This window comes from Netta rufina (assembly GCF_964035555.1).
Source record: "Netta rufina genome assembly, chromosome: 2".
NCBI classification, from domain to species: Eukaryota; Metazoa; Chordata; class Aves; order Anseriformes; family Anatidae; genus Netta; species Netta rufina.
Window position 1 is genome coordinate 14732711 of NC_140124.1, and position 14436 is coordinate 14747146.

General features: G+C 37.0%; 1 protein-coding gene across 13 annotated transcripts in view; it reads left to right on the forward strand.

Annotated features, from left to right (window-relative positions):
• Positions 1–14436, forward strand: part of PARD3 (par-3 family cell polarity regulator) — a 446166-nt gene that overhangs the window by 274445 nt on the left and 157285 nt on the right. For all 13 annotated transcript variants that reach the window (XR_014618202.1, XM_084281998.1, XM_084281993.1 and 10 more), the window contains 2 exons: positions 3825–3975; positions 11059–11248. Coding sequence is in view for 12 of the 13 variants with exons in the window: in XM_084281998.1 (XP_084138124.1) it covers positions 3825–3975; positions 11059–11248 (341 nt within the window). In the remaining variant the exon portion in view is untranslated. The remainder of the gene's footprint in view (positions 1–3824; positions 3976–11058; positions 11249–14436) is intronic.

The window sequence follows — 14436 nt, forward strand, 5'->3', positions numbered from 1 at the left end:
GAGGAAACTCTCTCTGTTCAGTGTAGAGATGAAGGAGGCTCAGGGAGATCTTAGCAGTGTCAGTAAATCTGTGACAGAGTTGGTAAAGAAGTCTCATCTAGCCTCTTCTCAGTGCTACCCAGTGCCAGGATAAGAGGCTGTGGACATAAACTGAAATCAGTTTAAGCATAAGAAGAAACTCTTCTGCTGGGGAGTGGTCAAGCTCTGTCTCAGATAGCCCAAAGATGTTGTGGTCTCCATCCTTGGAGGTATTTAAAACCCAGCTGGAAAAGGCCCTGGGCAACCTGCCCTTGCTGACAAGGTTTGAGCAAGACATTGGACTGGATGCTGTGCAGAGGTGCCGTCCAACCTCAGCAAGTCCCTGACTCTGAATTCTCATTCCAAGCAGTACTGCTGCTTGGGGTGCCTGGCTATCGGTATGAAGAACGGGGGGCCGGTTGCTGCCTGGCTTGCTTTCCTAGCCAGGCCTTTAACGAAGGTCAGGAATTCATACACCTTTGTTTGTACTACCTACTCATTATCAGTTAATCAAATTAAATTATACTGGATAACACCGACATCAGCTAAGGAAAGAAACTGCAATGTATAATTCAAGCTCTTTAATAGAAATGCATGAGGAAGAGTAGTTCTTTATTTCAAATGTAATCCTGCTTTGGACTGTTGATCTCTTTGTCTTCCCACAGAACAGTTTCCAAATTAAATGTATTTTTTTCTTGCATAAACTTTCTGTTGGCAGCATAAGGAAAAGTTTTTTTGTGTGTGTGAAAGTCACTTGTGTAATTTCTGTCTAATTTTTGTTACTTTATAAAAGGCATTGTATCTTTTGTAAAATGTTTTTGTAGTTGGCTGGCTATGCCTTTGTTTAAACACATCTTTTTGAGATGCTAATTAGAAATGGAAAAAGTTTTCCCTATGAAAATGATAAAACACATGATTCACTTTGCAAATTTCAGCCATTTAAATACAGCACTCCTGCTCTTTCTTTTATTTAGCTTGTACTTCCCTACTTTATGAGGTGTAAATTTCTATGCGTTTCTCTGGTTCTGAGCTTTCCTCTTGTCAGTATCTTTCTAAAAATCTCTTGAGACCTTCCTACAAATGAGTTTGAAATTTGATGGGTTGTCACATGAACAAGGTCTGCATGATATGGCTCACTAAAAGCTGGACACTTGTTACATAAAGTCATCAATATAGCACTGGGAGAAGAAATCCCAAAGCACTTTGATATTTTCACACCTTATTTAAAGGCAGTGAAATAAAGGTTAGTTTAGCATTTAATACATTTACCATGCAAGTTTAAGCTCTCAAGTAGTCTAATGTTTCTGTATGTACTTTTTTTTTTTATTAATGTTTCAAAATTTAGCATTTCTGTGTTGTTTTTTTTTTTTTTAATTTGCCTTAGATTTCTTTATAACAGAAGCTACAAATATTGTTTAATTTACTTTTCAGTAAAGCTGTCAGTTGTAATCTGCAATTTAAAAAAACTAATAAAACAAATCCTCATTTCACAATTTAAACCTTATTGAGTCTAATTCACTTGCACTGCAAGTTTATTATTCTCCTGCAGCTTGACGTGCCTCCAATTGTAATTGTGTTGACCCTCCGATGCAGTAAATCTCCCCAGTGCTTATCAAACTGGGAAAGATAAGTCTACAATTTGGAACTTCATTAAATATCTCATTTATATTAAACAGATGATGGCTTTGAACAGAAATAATAATTTTTACAGGCTCCGCAACCTCCGATTGTGGTCTCAGCGACTCTGGCATGCGGCATTTCGCAAATCTCCACCCGCGCTGCGGCCCTGGCCGCCCGCCAGCAACCAAATGTCAAAAGTTGTTCGTCCATCGGGCTGACTTCAAAGCCATTCTCTGAAGACTGTGGTTGAGGGCTTTGTAGCCCTCCAAGTAGATTTTTTAGAAATCTTTCATGGCATACACTTCTTAGTCATCTGGGAATTGCGGGCAGAGTGATTAATAACGGGCAGCTGTTTAAAGAAAAAAAGCACACAACAAACATGTTAGTTGTTATTATAATTCAGGAAGCTATGAACTACTCCGTTTGTGCTTGCTCAGAGACCAGCCCAGTGAAATAAGCATTCCCAGTGGCTTCAAAGAGTTTGCAGCATGCTCGATACCTTGCAGTATCGGGTTCCCCGCTGGATTTCAGCACATATAAAATACGTGCTGTGGGAGTTGTGTAGGCATATTGTTCTTGAGATTTAACTTTGCACATCAAAATGAAAAGGTGTGTTGGTGAAAACAGATAATACTTTGATGTGTGAGTTCATACAATTACCATGAAAAACACATCTATTTTTTACATTTCTTTTTTATTATTATTATATTTAATAGAGTTGGATTCAGTTCATGCCGCTTGGTTGGTTTCATGCTCTCAGGGGAGCTCATGTGGGAGCAGTAGCAAGGCAGCAGAAGGGTGCTGGAGCTCAGGAGAGCTGAGAGCCTTGCAGGTGGGAGGGCTGGATGGTGAGGGGCTGGGTGATGGGGTACGAGGCCTTGTATCTCCCCTGCTGGCTGCTGACTGCTGACAAGCAATCTCTGAGCTGACTGCCGAGCACAGGCGTTTCTTCACCCCTCTCCGAGGAGCTGTGTTGGCAGTGCCCGTAGCTAATGGAGTGTCTAAACCCAGTGAGGTGGTTTTGTTGTTTTTTTCTTCTTCAAAACAATCTTCTTCAAAGATTGTTTTCTTTCTTTGCCGTGCACCGGTTCTGCTTTCCACTGAGATCTCTCTGGCTCCCTGAGGAAAAGGCAGTATTTCCTCTCCTCTGGAAAAATCTGAGAGGCACACGCAAAATAAAAAGGGATGGCCAGGTTCTGCAAACAAAGGCTGAGCTGGGAAGTCACTCAGAGGAAGGAGGCTTCTGACGGAAGGCAGCTGGGAAGGGGAAAAGGCCACACATGCCAACTTCTCCCCTGTGCCAAGCAGGCTGTCTCCGTCAATTCCTCCGCCACCTACTTCATCTGGCTCTTAATGCCCCATGGAGGTCTGCTGGGGGTCCTGGAGGGCAGGGACTGGCTGCTCCAGTGGGATCAGGCAGCCAAGAGCTTGCCAGTTGTGATTTTTGTGCCTCTGGCAGGGTGCCACAGCAGTGCCATGGATCAGGCCAAACGAAGCATGTGTGGTCTCCATACACAGTGGCCAGGAAAGGCAGCGCAAGGAGCTCATCACAAATAGAAAAAAAAATAATAAAATGTAATGCAAAGCCTGACTTTTCTTTCATTCTATCTTTTTTTTTTTTCTTTTTTTTTTTTTTTTTCTCCTAAGTAAAAGGTGTCAATGTTTGTGTATTGGTTGCTAATATGTGTGATGGAGTTTCATGGGGTTTTCCATGATGATTACATTTGAAAGCAAATTGCGCCTCTTCAAAGAGCGCCAGCAGCCCAATTCCAAAAGGAGTTCGTGCTCTGTGCCCCTGACAGGAGTCTTGTTCTGACAGGCTGTCAGGGTGGGAAAGATGGCCCAGCTGTCTGCCTCATAACACTAAAAAAGCCCAAACCGTCTGCTTAAGAAATTCTGTAACAAAGAGACACCAATATGCAATATGGTTTGTTGATTTATTTTTTTTTTTTAACCAATTTTCTGCTGAAGGATTTGAAATTTGACAGGGCGCCGTAGGAGGTGTAGAGCAAAATGGCTTACAAAGTTGGTCATTAAGCAGAGCTGTCATTGCAAATTATATTTGTCCAGGGTGAGAAGTTCTAGCTCATTTGGTGCCCAGACAGGTCTAGGCCTTAGGCAAGTTGTTAGAGTTCCCCCATGCTGCTAAATGGACTTTCAGCGCTAATTTTCCTCTCTCTGTGCAGTTGGAGTCACCTGGGAGCCCCTCAGGGCCAGAGCTGCCCATAGAGACGCTGCTGGACGACAGGGAGCGCAGGATTTCCCATTCCCTGTACAGCGGGATCGAGGGGCTCAGTGAGTCGCCCACGAGGAATGCAGCTCTGAGCAGGATCATGGGTGAGTTCCACTAATCATGCCTTGTTTTCGTCTCTTCTGGGATCCATGGAAGGGTGACTAATGCATTATTTGTGTGGGAGTCGGGGAACATGGAGGTTTGTACTGACCAATTTAAAAAGTGCCTTAAAATTGTTCCAAGCAAGCCTTCTGGATACATAATTTGAGAAAGAAAGCTAATAAAAGGATTTATAAAGTGAATTTCTTATTCCATGGTAGGTCATAGAACAAACCACAGGAGCACATAACATGTTTTTTCTGGGAAGAGAAGTTATTGGTTGGTCTAGTTTCTAGCTTCATTCAGATGAAAAGTCACCACTTTCTATAAGGAATTTATAGTTAATTTCAGCATTTGTTCTCTTCCACGTCAGTCATATAGAATAAACAAGGTAACTTGTACCCATTTATGCTTATTAGGTTATTTCATTAATTTGTTTTATTTTTTTTTATTCACAGGACAACAATTTTAAAACCTTATAAATAATTTTAAGCATCCTTTGTGCAAATTCTGTCTTCATGGCCCCAGCGGATAATGAGGTTATTAGTGGTTGTTCCGCAGCAATTCAGTTTCTTGTGTACAGAGCTAGCTAATAAAGACTTTTCTTGCCACAGGAGTGGTTGCATTTACTGACTACGATGGAGTTAGTCTGAAAAGATCTTCAAATTTAAAACACAAAAGGCAGTTTGATTAAAATAGCACTTGACATAAGATGTTACAATTGCTTGCTTGAGCTGCAAGTTTTGAACATTAAAAATGGCCATTAAATCTTTGACTTTTCTTTAGTGTGCTTGACACACAGAGATTATGTTAGAAGATGCTTCTACAAACTGGATATAAAACAACAGTGAATTTAGTTTGGAATTACTTAAGGTTGATTTTCAGCCTTAGAAAAATGAATGTCTACATTTTTTCCAGCCAACAGTTTGTATATATCTTTCACTATGTCTTGGGGTTGTTGTTTTAATTATTATTATTATTATTATTTAATTTGGGATTTGTTTTTTTGTTTGCAGTAGCAGAATAACAGTAAACTCCCTAAAAATCCACAAATTTGCTATTTAAAATACTTCATCCCTCAGGTCTTTTGTCTTCTTTAGTACATCTGGGCAACAGTAATTAGAAACAAATCACGTTCTGTTCTATTGCATTACATCTCTTGGAAGCTGGAAGAATGATAGTGTACCTGAGAATCACTGGAGCATGAAACATTTTCACCCAAAGTCATATGCTATTAAAGATAACATTTAAAAAAAACTACATATTTGTTGAAAAAATTAAGGAATGGTAAAATAATCTGAAGTCTTTAGCACTACTTTTCCTAAGAAGAGACTGGCTCTTGTGGTGTCAGGGGTTTAGATAAAATATATTCAAAGCACTACCTTCTGCTTTTCCCATCAGTGTTGGAGAGGATTTACAAGTCCAACTCCTATAAGCATTAAGGAGTTAGCGCTTAAACACCTTGTCCAGTGATGGGAGAAGAAACCCTGAGAGTGTCTGCGTGTATGTGCATCAGGCAGTGCAGTGTGTTGCCCCATCAAAGCAACACCCAACTTGCCATGCCAAATCAAACCAGTGCTTCGTCAGTCTGGTGTCGCCCCTTTAGTGGTAGCCCATAACATATGTTCGAATAAAAGACCAAAAGTCTTTCCAAAGCCTTTAAAACCTAGTGCTTTTGGATACCTCTGCAACATACAGATAGGGGTAAAAAATCTCTCCTGCATTTTGTATTAGCTCTATAATCTGAAATATATGGCTCGATTTCCTCTGTATCATTCTTTATTTATTGTTTTCAGAGACCGGGAACTATGTAGAAAGTTGGTTTAGAACAGGTTATGACTGAAAACCATTAATGCTTTAGTTGGAAGCACATGAAAGGTCAAATAGTGCCTGCATCTCATAGTAAATGTGGTCTGCTGTAACTGAAAACTGGTTTTGCCAGAACTGCGTCATTCCCTTCTGCAGTCATATGGGCTTCACAAAGCTGTCATGTTTAAAGACAGTTTTCAGATAGCGGTCAGTTTCCTAATATGCTAATTTTTCTGAATGAATCAGAACACCACTACATCAAAGCCACAGTGTTTACAGTCTTTTGTGATGTTATTGCATGCATGTTTTGTTGCAGTGCTGTACAGCAGAGCAGTGTTGTTACCTGTTGGCAGAGACATGTCCAGGTTGCTTGATTCAGGTAGCTACAGTTTGTAAGGCTCGTCTATTATCCAGTGGACTTCCTGGACTAGCATGCATAAGGAGAAAACTCACAACTGCCTTTATTTTCCTGAGAAGGCAGTGTTACGTGACTCTTCAAAAGTTTTCCTCCTCTCTTGAAAATTGGCCTAAAAGCAAGGATCAGTTAGAAGAATAGTCTGGCTGAGTAAATCCAGGGGTCTGGCCCTCCCCATCCTGGTTCTGACCATGAAAAGAAGCAAAAAGAAGTGCTTTTATAGCACTTTTTATAGTGCTGATTCCCCTGAGTGCTCTCCCAGTATTGAGGAGCCATCTGACTTAGGGGCTCTCTGAATCACTTGGTGTCTTTTTATTCAGCCCTCAATAGATTTAACAATGCAAACTCTTGGTACTTGGCGGCAAGCACAAATCCCAGTTTGATTTCATGTGCTAAGTACTGTGGCTTTCCGATTCCTTTGCTATTTGATAAAACTGATGCATTTTGAGTTTGTTTGTTTTTTTTTTTTCCTTCCCAAGGTCAACTGTTCTAAAGTGACAGTCTTAAGGTCTGGAAAATTCCTTTTCTCTTCAGTCATTGCTTAAAGTAGGAACAAAACTTTTAAAGGAGTTTTGTTTCTTTTAAATATACCTATTGTAATTGTCAGGGAAAGTATTTAAAATGGTTTGCTTTACTCTTTCAACCTATAACTGACAGCAGCACTGCTTGTCAGAGCCTTGTTGTGAGAGTGGGAATGAAATACCCATTTTAGAATGCCATTTGTGTTATGTAAAGTAATATTTGCTTACTGGAGAAAGGCAGCACAAATCTTTCAATTTTTCAGATGATTGTTATGTTGATCTACTTCTCTAGAAGATTATTGCTACTAATTTATAGATTTTCTTATGCTTCTTCACTTTATTTAACTGAAATTTTTTGATGAAGAAGAGAGGTGATACCTCTCTGTATTCAGGGAATGATCTTTTTGTATGTACAGCGTGGTTTTCTGTGTTCAGGGAATGATACAATGCAGATACTCTCTTCTAAGCATTAGACAGCTATGGTAAACCCTTAGGTTTATTTATTTATTTTTAATGCTTTCAGGTTGCATGATGGTAGTACATTTGAAATAACTGTAATGCTAGTTTGCTTGTCTCTGTGATTAAAAATTCAAGTCTTTCCTTCTGATACACCATTCTTGTATAAAATCCATTATGCTCCTGAGTTTTGCAATACGCAAATACATAGCTGCTGTCTATATAAATTATTCTTATTCAACAAACAGTTTAGTACAAAGTCCTCTTTCATCTCTTTCTTCCAGTTGCTGGTATTTTTTTTTTACGAACATAGTGGGTTTTGTTGCTAGCAGTGACTAAACAGAGTTATTTTTCAGAGGTTACACAGAATAACAATGGCTTGCATTGAATCGGCTTTTCATCCCGAAGTATCCCCCAGAACTTGGTAAAAAATGATAGTTACTGCACAACAGGAAGTACTTTGTTCTCTGCACAAATAATTGCTATCGTCAGGATAGAAATCAGGAGGAAGCACTAAAAAGAAAAAAAAGAAAAAGCTAGAGATGTAGAGTGTTTGTGCCAATGAAATGAACATAACCCTTTACAAGCAGAATGCAGTTCCCCAGCTGTGAATCTGAGCCGAACATGGTGGTCTACTACAGTCTTGACAGTCCTGAGTACTCTCGTGAGATCCAAAGCCTGGATACGGTGGAGACATTTATGCCCTTACACATTCCTCATGCATCTATTCCCAATCCCACACCTTTAATTAGCCTGCAAAATTAAACAATGTGTCTATCTGGGGGAAATTTTGCCATAAGTCACTATAGTGTTGGGGACAAATATGCTGTTAGTGAAAAATAAAGAAGTTTAGATCTGGAGAAGTTCAAATTTCTCATTGCCCAATCCTCTGTATTGCTCCTGTAAGAAGTCTTATTGTTATTGCCATCGTCACCATCACTATTTTCTTTTATTATTATTTCTATTAGTATTTTCTCATCTTGTGAACAAGAATCTGACCAGATATACATGTAGATGGGTGAGTTGGTCTTCCCAGCGCAGTGTAGTATGAGAGCCAAATTATTTTAACAAAGAGATTAACAGAATTTCAAGGATTTTTAAGATTTAAAAGAACTTCCTGGGAGCTGGAGTAGTTGCCTTCTATGGGAGAAAACCAGCTGATCATTTTATGTATTGTGTATGCTCATTTTAGTTGTTTGTTTGTTTTGTTTTGGAATAAGCCATGTTGGTGGCTTAATTCAATTCCAAACCATTTTTGATCAAGTTTAAAGCATTATTTTTAGACATATTTTTCCTTGTAAACTGAAAGTCCTCATAGACCTGGAGACCATCCATTTGGTATTGGAGCTCTGAGACTCCTTTTTCTGCACAGACAGATGGGAACTCTTCTTACCCTAGGCTTAGGTCCCCTAGCTACGGTTGTTTTGTTCAGTAACTTGTTCAAGAAATTTGAGCCTCATTGTCCTGAGGTGAGACACACTTGAAAGGAAGAATTTGCCTTCCTCATTACAGTGTACACAATACTACATATTATTACAGAACTGAACTTGAATTAATGTATGCAGAACTGGACTTGAAGTGTATTCAGATTCTAAATTTAATAGCACTTTTCTAGCCCGAGAGAAAATTGTTGTCTCGGAGAGGTTTGTCAGCAGCTCGAGTAAAGTCTCAGATTTGTAGATCAGTCAAATACACTGATGATTACTAGGTTTGAAGTTTCTTTGATGTTTTCTTGTAATGTTTCTCACAAAACTTGCAGAGTTGCTTTCTCCAAGGGGTATTTTCTGTCCACTTCAGCTGAGCTCTCTACAAAGGACATACTGAGCCTTTTGCTGAGGTCTGGCTAACCATCTGCTGGAGGTGAAGCCTTTCACCTGCTTTTAGCTTCATCTGCAGTGAAAAGCATAGGCACGTCAGATGGGTTTTCTGCTTAATTCCAAAGTCACTATTAAAATGTCACTCTTCACCCTTGTCAGATATAAAGAAGGGTAGTGAAAAGTTAAAAATGTTACTGAATTACTTGAGCCTCTCAAATGGGAAGTTCAATCTGCAGAATGCCATAAGGTTATACCTTTTCTCAATCAATTCTTTGGAGACATTATTAACTACAGAGTTAACAATCTTGTAGGCATTATGTTTGGAAAGAAGTACATCACCATGCTAAACATTAACCCGTCCATCAAAGAAGCTATTGCTGGGCAAAGAATCAGCTGTTATGCAAACTGAACCATTCATTTCATTTTGACAGTGATGAGATGTTTGCTGTGCAGGACCTTTTCCTTCCAGCCACTTTCACCTTTTCAAAGATCTCTTTTGAAGCCAGTTTCACCCCCTTTGGAAAGCTATACAAAATGTATTATCTAGGCATTGATGATTTTAGCTAGCTATGTAGTAATTAGCTAATTACTCTTTATGTGTGCCTTCCCCCCCCTCCTCCCCTATAATTGCAAAAAAAGTGGTAACAGTAAATGAAACATTTCCAGGGAAAAAAAAAAAAAGAGTGGGTGGGTGGGTGAGGAATGGACAGAAGGGGAGTACTTTTCACCTAATTGCATGCAGTCTGACAGCTTTGTCATATCTGTAGTAAAAATATAGGGTGAATATTTGCCGTATCCATACAAGTGGCTCATGTTATGGAAATCAGAATTTTGCTGTATGTTATTCCTGTAGTGCATCACAGTTTTAGAATAGTCAAGTTTGTTGTCAGTTTAATGGTTGATTAAGCTAGGGCTTTTCCCCTCATGAGATGTGACAATTTTACTAATTGTTTTAGAAAGTAATACATATCCAGTAGTAAAATTCATGTAATGTCATGATCTTTCATTAGAAATAATATTGTGTGTACTGAAAGTTGGTACCAAACATTTTAATTAATTGATAGTTATTTTATTTTATTTTATTTTATTTTATTTTATTTTATTTTATTTTATTTTATTTTATTTTATTTTATTTTATTTTATTATTTTTATTTTATTTTATTTTATTTTATTTATTTATTTTTTTGCTTGAGGATCAATATGAATATAAAAAAAATATTTTTAAAGATTATTTCAGAGAATAAAAAGTGCATCTAATATGAAGGAATCACACTTAATACTTTGCCATTGCCTCAGATAACTCTATAATGTTGATTCAGGTTTGCAAATCATTTTTTTTCCTTACAGTAAGTTTTAGCTTAGTGTTTCTAAATACTGAAATAACCTGTTTATTTCAAGTTAAGAACTGAAATGCTGATAATTCTATGTTTCTACCGTCTTCCAAATAATGATAGATAATCCCTATTTTCTCAGCTCTGTATTTCATGCCTATATCCTGAAAACAGATTTATTCAGCTTAGACCAAAGCATTGCAATGAAAATGTTACTCTTTCTGATAGTCTTTATGGTTGTTTAGTTTGTTTTGGTAACAAAATTTTCTATAGGCTTAAAAGTTGCTTTTACTCTGTACTCAGCAGTTTGAAAACTGATACACAGTTTTATGCATCAAAATGCATTGAAATACTGGAAAATACAATTATATATATATATATATATATTTTTTTTTTTTTTTGTATATTTATCACTATAAAAGGAGCAGTGGTAGTGGGTTCATAATGTTTATATATGCATTCCCTTCATTACCTCAGAAGTGTTTGATGCAAGAGAAGATAAGACTTCTTGCAGTAGGCTGCAGGTACAAGTGGTGTATGTTGCTTTTCAGACCTCTGCATAGGACTATGTATATAAAGTGAGACATACCTGATGTTATTATCTGTGTTATGTTGCTCTTATCAGAAGGATTGCTGTTTGACATGATGTTTTATTGGTCTTGTTTATAAGTTATTCGAGGTACTCTCTGTGATGATTTAGTTTTCATTTTTGTTTTATTTCCTTTTTTTTTTTTTTCAGGTAAATATCAGCTGTCTCCAACAGTGAACATGCCCCAGGATGACACTGTCATTATTGAAGATGACAGGCTGTCAGTACTCCCTCCACATCTCTCTGACCAGTCGTCATCTAGTTCCCATGATGATGTTGGATTTGGCACTGTTGATGCTGGTGGATGGGCTAAAGCTGCAATTAATGAGTCAACAGACTGGTAAGAAGTTAAAAATAGATGACTGCAGTTACATCTTTATCTTTAGTTTAATTTTTGGCTACTGCTAATATTAATCTTTTTTTCTTTTTTTTTCCTTTTCATCGCATTTAGATTTCACTATTTTTAGACTTGTAATTGCTCCTGTTTCTGGAAGGAAGTCTGTACATATTATTTATTAAACTTTTTTTTACTTTTGGATGGAGTTTTGTGCTTTCTTCAAGCCCACTTGTGGAAATTTGCTAATTGTTTTAAGACCAAATCAGCATATAGCTGTGCTCATTTGAAGATTTAATATTAATTTAGTTACCAACTGAGATAGCTAAAAAAAAAAAAAAGCTAAATTTAGCAAAGATGAAAAAATTCCAATTCAAAAATTTAATTTATAATTCTCGCTGTAAATATTTCTAAGTCTATAAGATAAATGTTTTATTTTTATATTTTTGTAAATACTTAGGAGCCTTCTAATATACTTCTTTATACTTTCTTGATTTTCCTAATAACATACAGTAATTTTAAAATCTGTTTAGAGGACAAGGCAGGTCTTTGTACTTCCCTGTTAGTGTTAATGGTTGTGCAACAAGAATTAGTTAAGACTTCTTTATTATGAAGGGATACCTTTTATATCATAATATGATTTGTATCATGCAAAGGTAGTGTACTATAATAATTTCATGTTTAAAAATATTGAATGTAATTCTATTTTATATGTTTAATCCATAATAAAAATAATTTCTTTACATCTTAGGTTGATTCTCTAATTACTTTTATACATTTTAATATGAGACTCTTAATGAGAAGTACATTGATTTCTATTATTGACTTGCTTATACTCCTGGCAAAGAAATACTGTTTATTGCTTAGTTAGTATACAATTAATACAGATCTAAGATTTAATTTGCAAGTCCTGTAATTATCTATAGTAAGAGCAAAATAAAAGCCCACCTCTGTACACTTCAACTTCTTAAAGCTAGATAATTACCACGAATGGTGTGAAGTATATGAATTTTCTTATTTCTCTTGTCTCTCGAGCCTGTTATGAATGTGTCAGCAATATCTTAATAAAACAGCAATAGCACCTGTCAGCTGATATGCACCTGTCAGCTTCTTCTGTGGTTTATATTAGTTTATTTCTTCTTATGTCTGGGAATTGTGCTCTGTATTTTTAAACACAGTTTTAATGATTGTATAAAACGATAAAGTTTTTTCATCCTCATTTGCCTTTTTCGATGTTGCAGCTCTTCTCGCGGACAAGTCATACCTCTAATTTGGGCTCTTGAAAAGTCCATCTGTCTTCTGTAAAAGCTTTTAGAGCTGAAAATCTGAGATGTTTAAATAGCATAGTACTCAAGACTGCATATAATGGCTTATTGCTGAGGGATTTTTTTTATCCGAATATGAGCAAAAAAATACAGCACAAAGTAAGAGGCCATTTGAAACCTGCAGATGCTTTTACATTTACTTCTGCAGCGTATCTTGCTATTCATATACTTCTTTGAAAATGAGCATTACAGTAAAGAAAATAGAGATTAGATATTGCGGAATTGATCATGCTCAAAACCTTTAAACCTGTATCTTTATAAAAAATTGTAAAGGTCTTCAAATACAATTGCAGTTAAAAGAGTAGATGAGTACAGCGCCTTACAGGATAATGTATTCTATTTGTAAAAAAAGTAAATAGCAGTAGAAGTAGATTGTTGCATTAATTTCCTGCTGCTAATGGATGAAGGAAGACTTGTAAAATGAAGGTGCATTGTATGATTTAGCTGGAAGGCACAAAGGGTAAAACTAAGAATATGGATGAAGGGTTATCCAAACAAGAATGGCAGCTGTTCCGAATCACAGAAGAAAATGTAAGCTTTTCCAGCCTGACAATATCTCCCTAATCCTTGATGAAAATGTTATGAAAACAAAGGGGCAATAAGACAGGATTAATAAGTGGAATTTTAATAACATTGAGGGTCAGAAGACGGTTACATTCTTTTAAGGATCAGCTGTCATTCCAGAAACCTTATTTGTTAAGTATTCTAGAATATAGTAAATTGCATTTGGCAATGCTTAATGACTTGCATTAAATTCACCTTCTGTCTTCCATTAATGTAGTTGAAAAATATTAAAATGAGGCATTTTTAGGGATATTAGTTACTCCTCTGTGCTCTCTGGCTTTTCTAGTTACGGATCTTCAGTGGGGCTTTTGAACACTTTTGCGCAAAATAGATGTATTCAAACTCCTGTGATCTGCATGTTCCCTAATTTCTAAAACACCTGTGGATCATTAATAATAGAAATAAACCAGAACATGAAAACTGATGACAGAACGTAGGACTCTGACATTTGTACTCTAAAAAGGTATGGGATATCATGATGTCAGAGAGTAAGTAATTTTTGGTGCTAAATAGCTCCGCTCGTATTCCAGATACGATGCAAACATACGGTAATAATCCCCATAAGAAATGTGCGTGGAAGATAGGTGTGCTAAATGCAGATATGGGCAATGCCCTTAAACATGGGGACAGTTGAAACACTGGGATTTGATCTCCAGAATTTGTGATTGCTGATGCTGTGTCAGACCCCACCATCCTCTACATGAGAATGCCCTTTCCAAGTTTTGTTTAACTTTGGAGTTTCAGTGTGTTCTCAGGACTTCAAATGAATATATGCATGCAGGCTGTATTTACATGAAAATGATATTCAGCTTTATTAGAAGCTTTATGTATGCTGATCAAAGCAAGCTCATATGAAAAACGGAGCATGCAGCCAAAACAAATAGTGTTAGAAATTCACCCCTTTTGAAGGAAGTGCCACATGATACATTTTGTTCGGCAGGATGGAGCTGGTCATCCTTAACTAACGTGAGCTGCATTAACAGATGTTGCTAGAGAAAATTTTCACTTAGTAAAACCACATTTTTCGAGCTTTCAGAGACTGTGCTGACTAGTAGAGAGCCAGAAACTCCTGTGTGGCCTTGGGAAAGCCATTTATGACCTGATTGCAAAAGGTGTTGAGTTGGGTCACTCAGAGATTGTTTTCAAACTTAGGTGGTTCATATTCATCTACAAGTTGCACTGCTGAAAATGCTAGAAGGATGTATTGACTACATCCATTTTACCTTTTGGTAGTGTGGAGATCATTTTTTCCCTGTTTTGTGGATGTGAATGCAAGGACTAAATAGTGTTTTTTTTTCGTTCAGG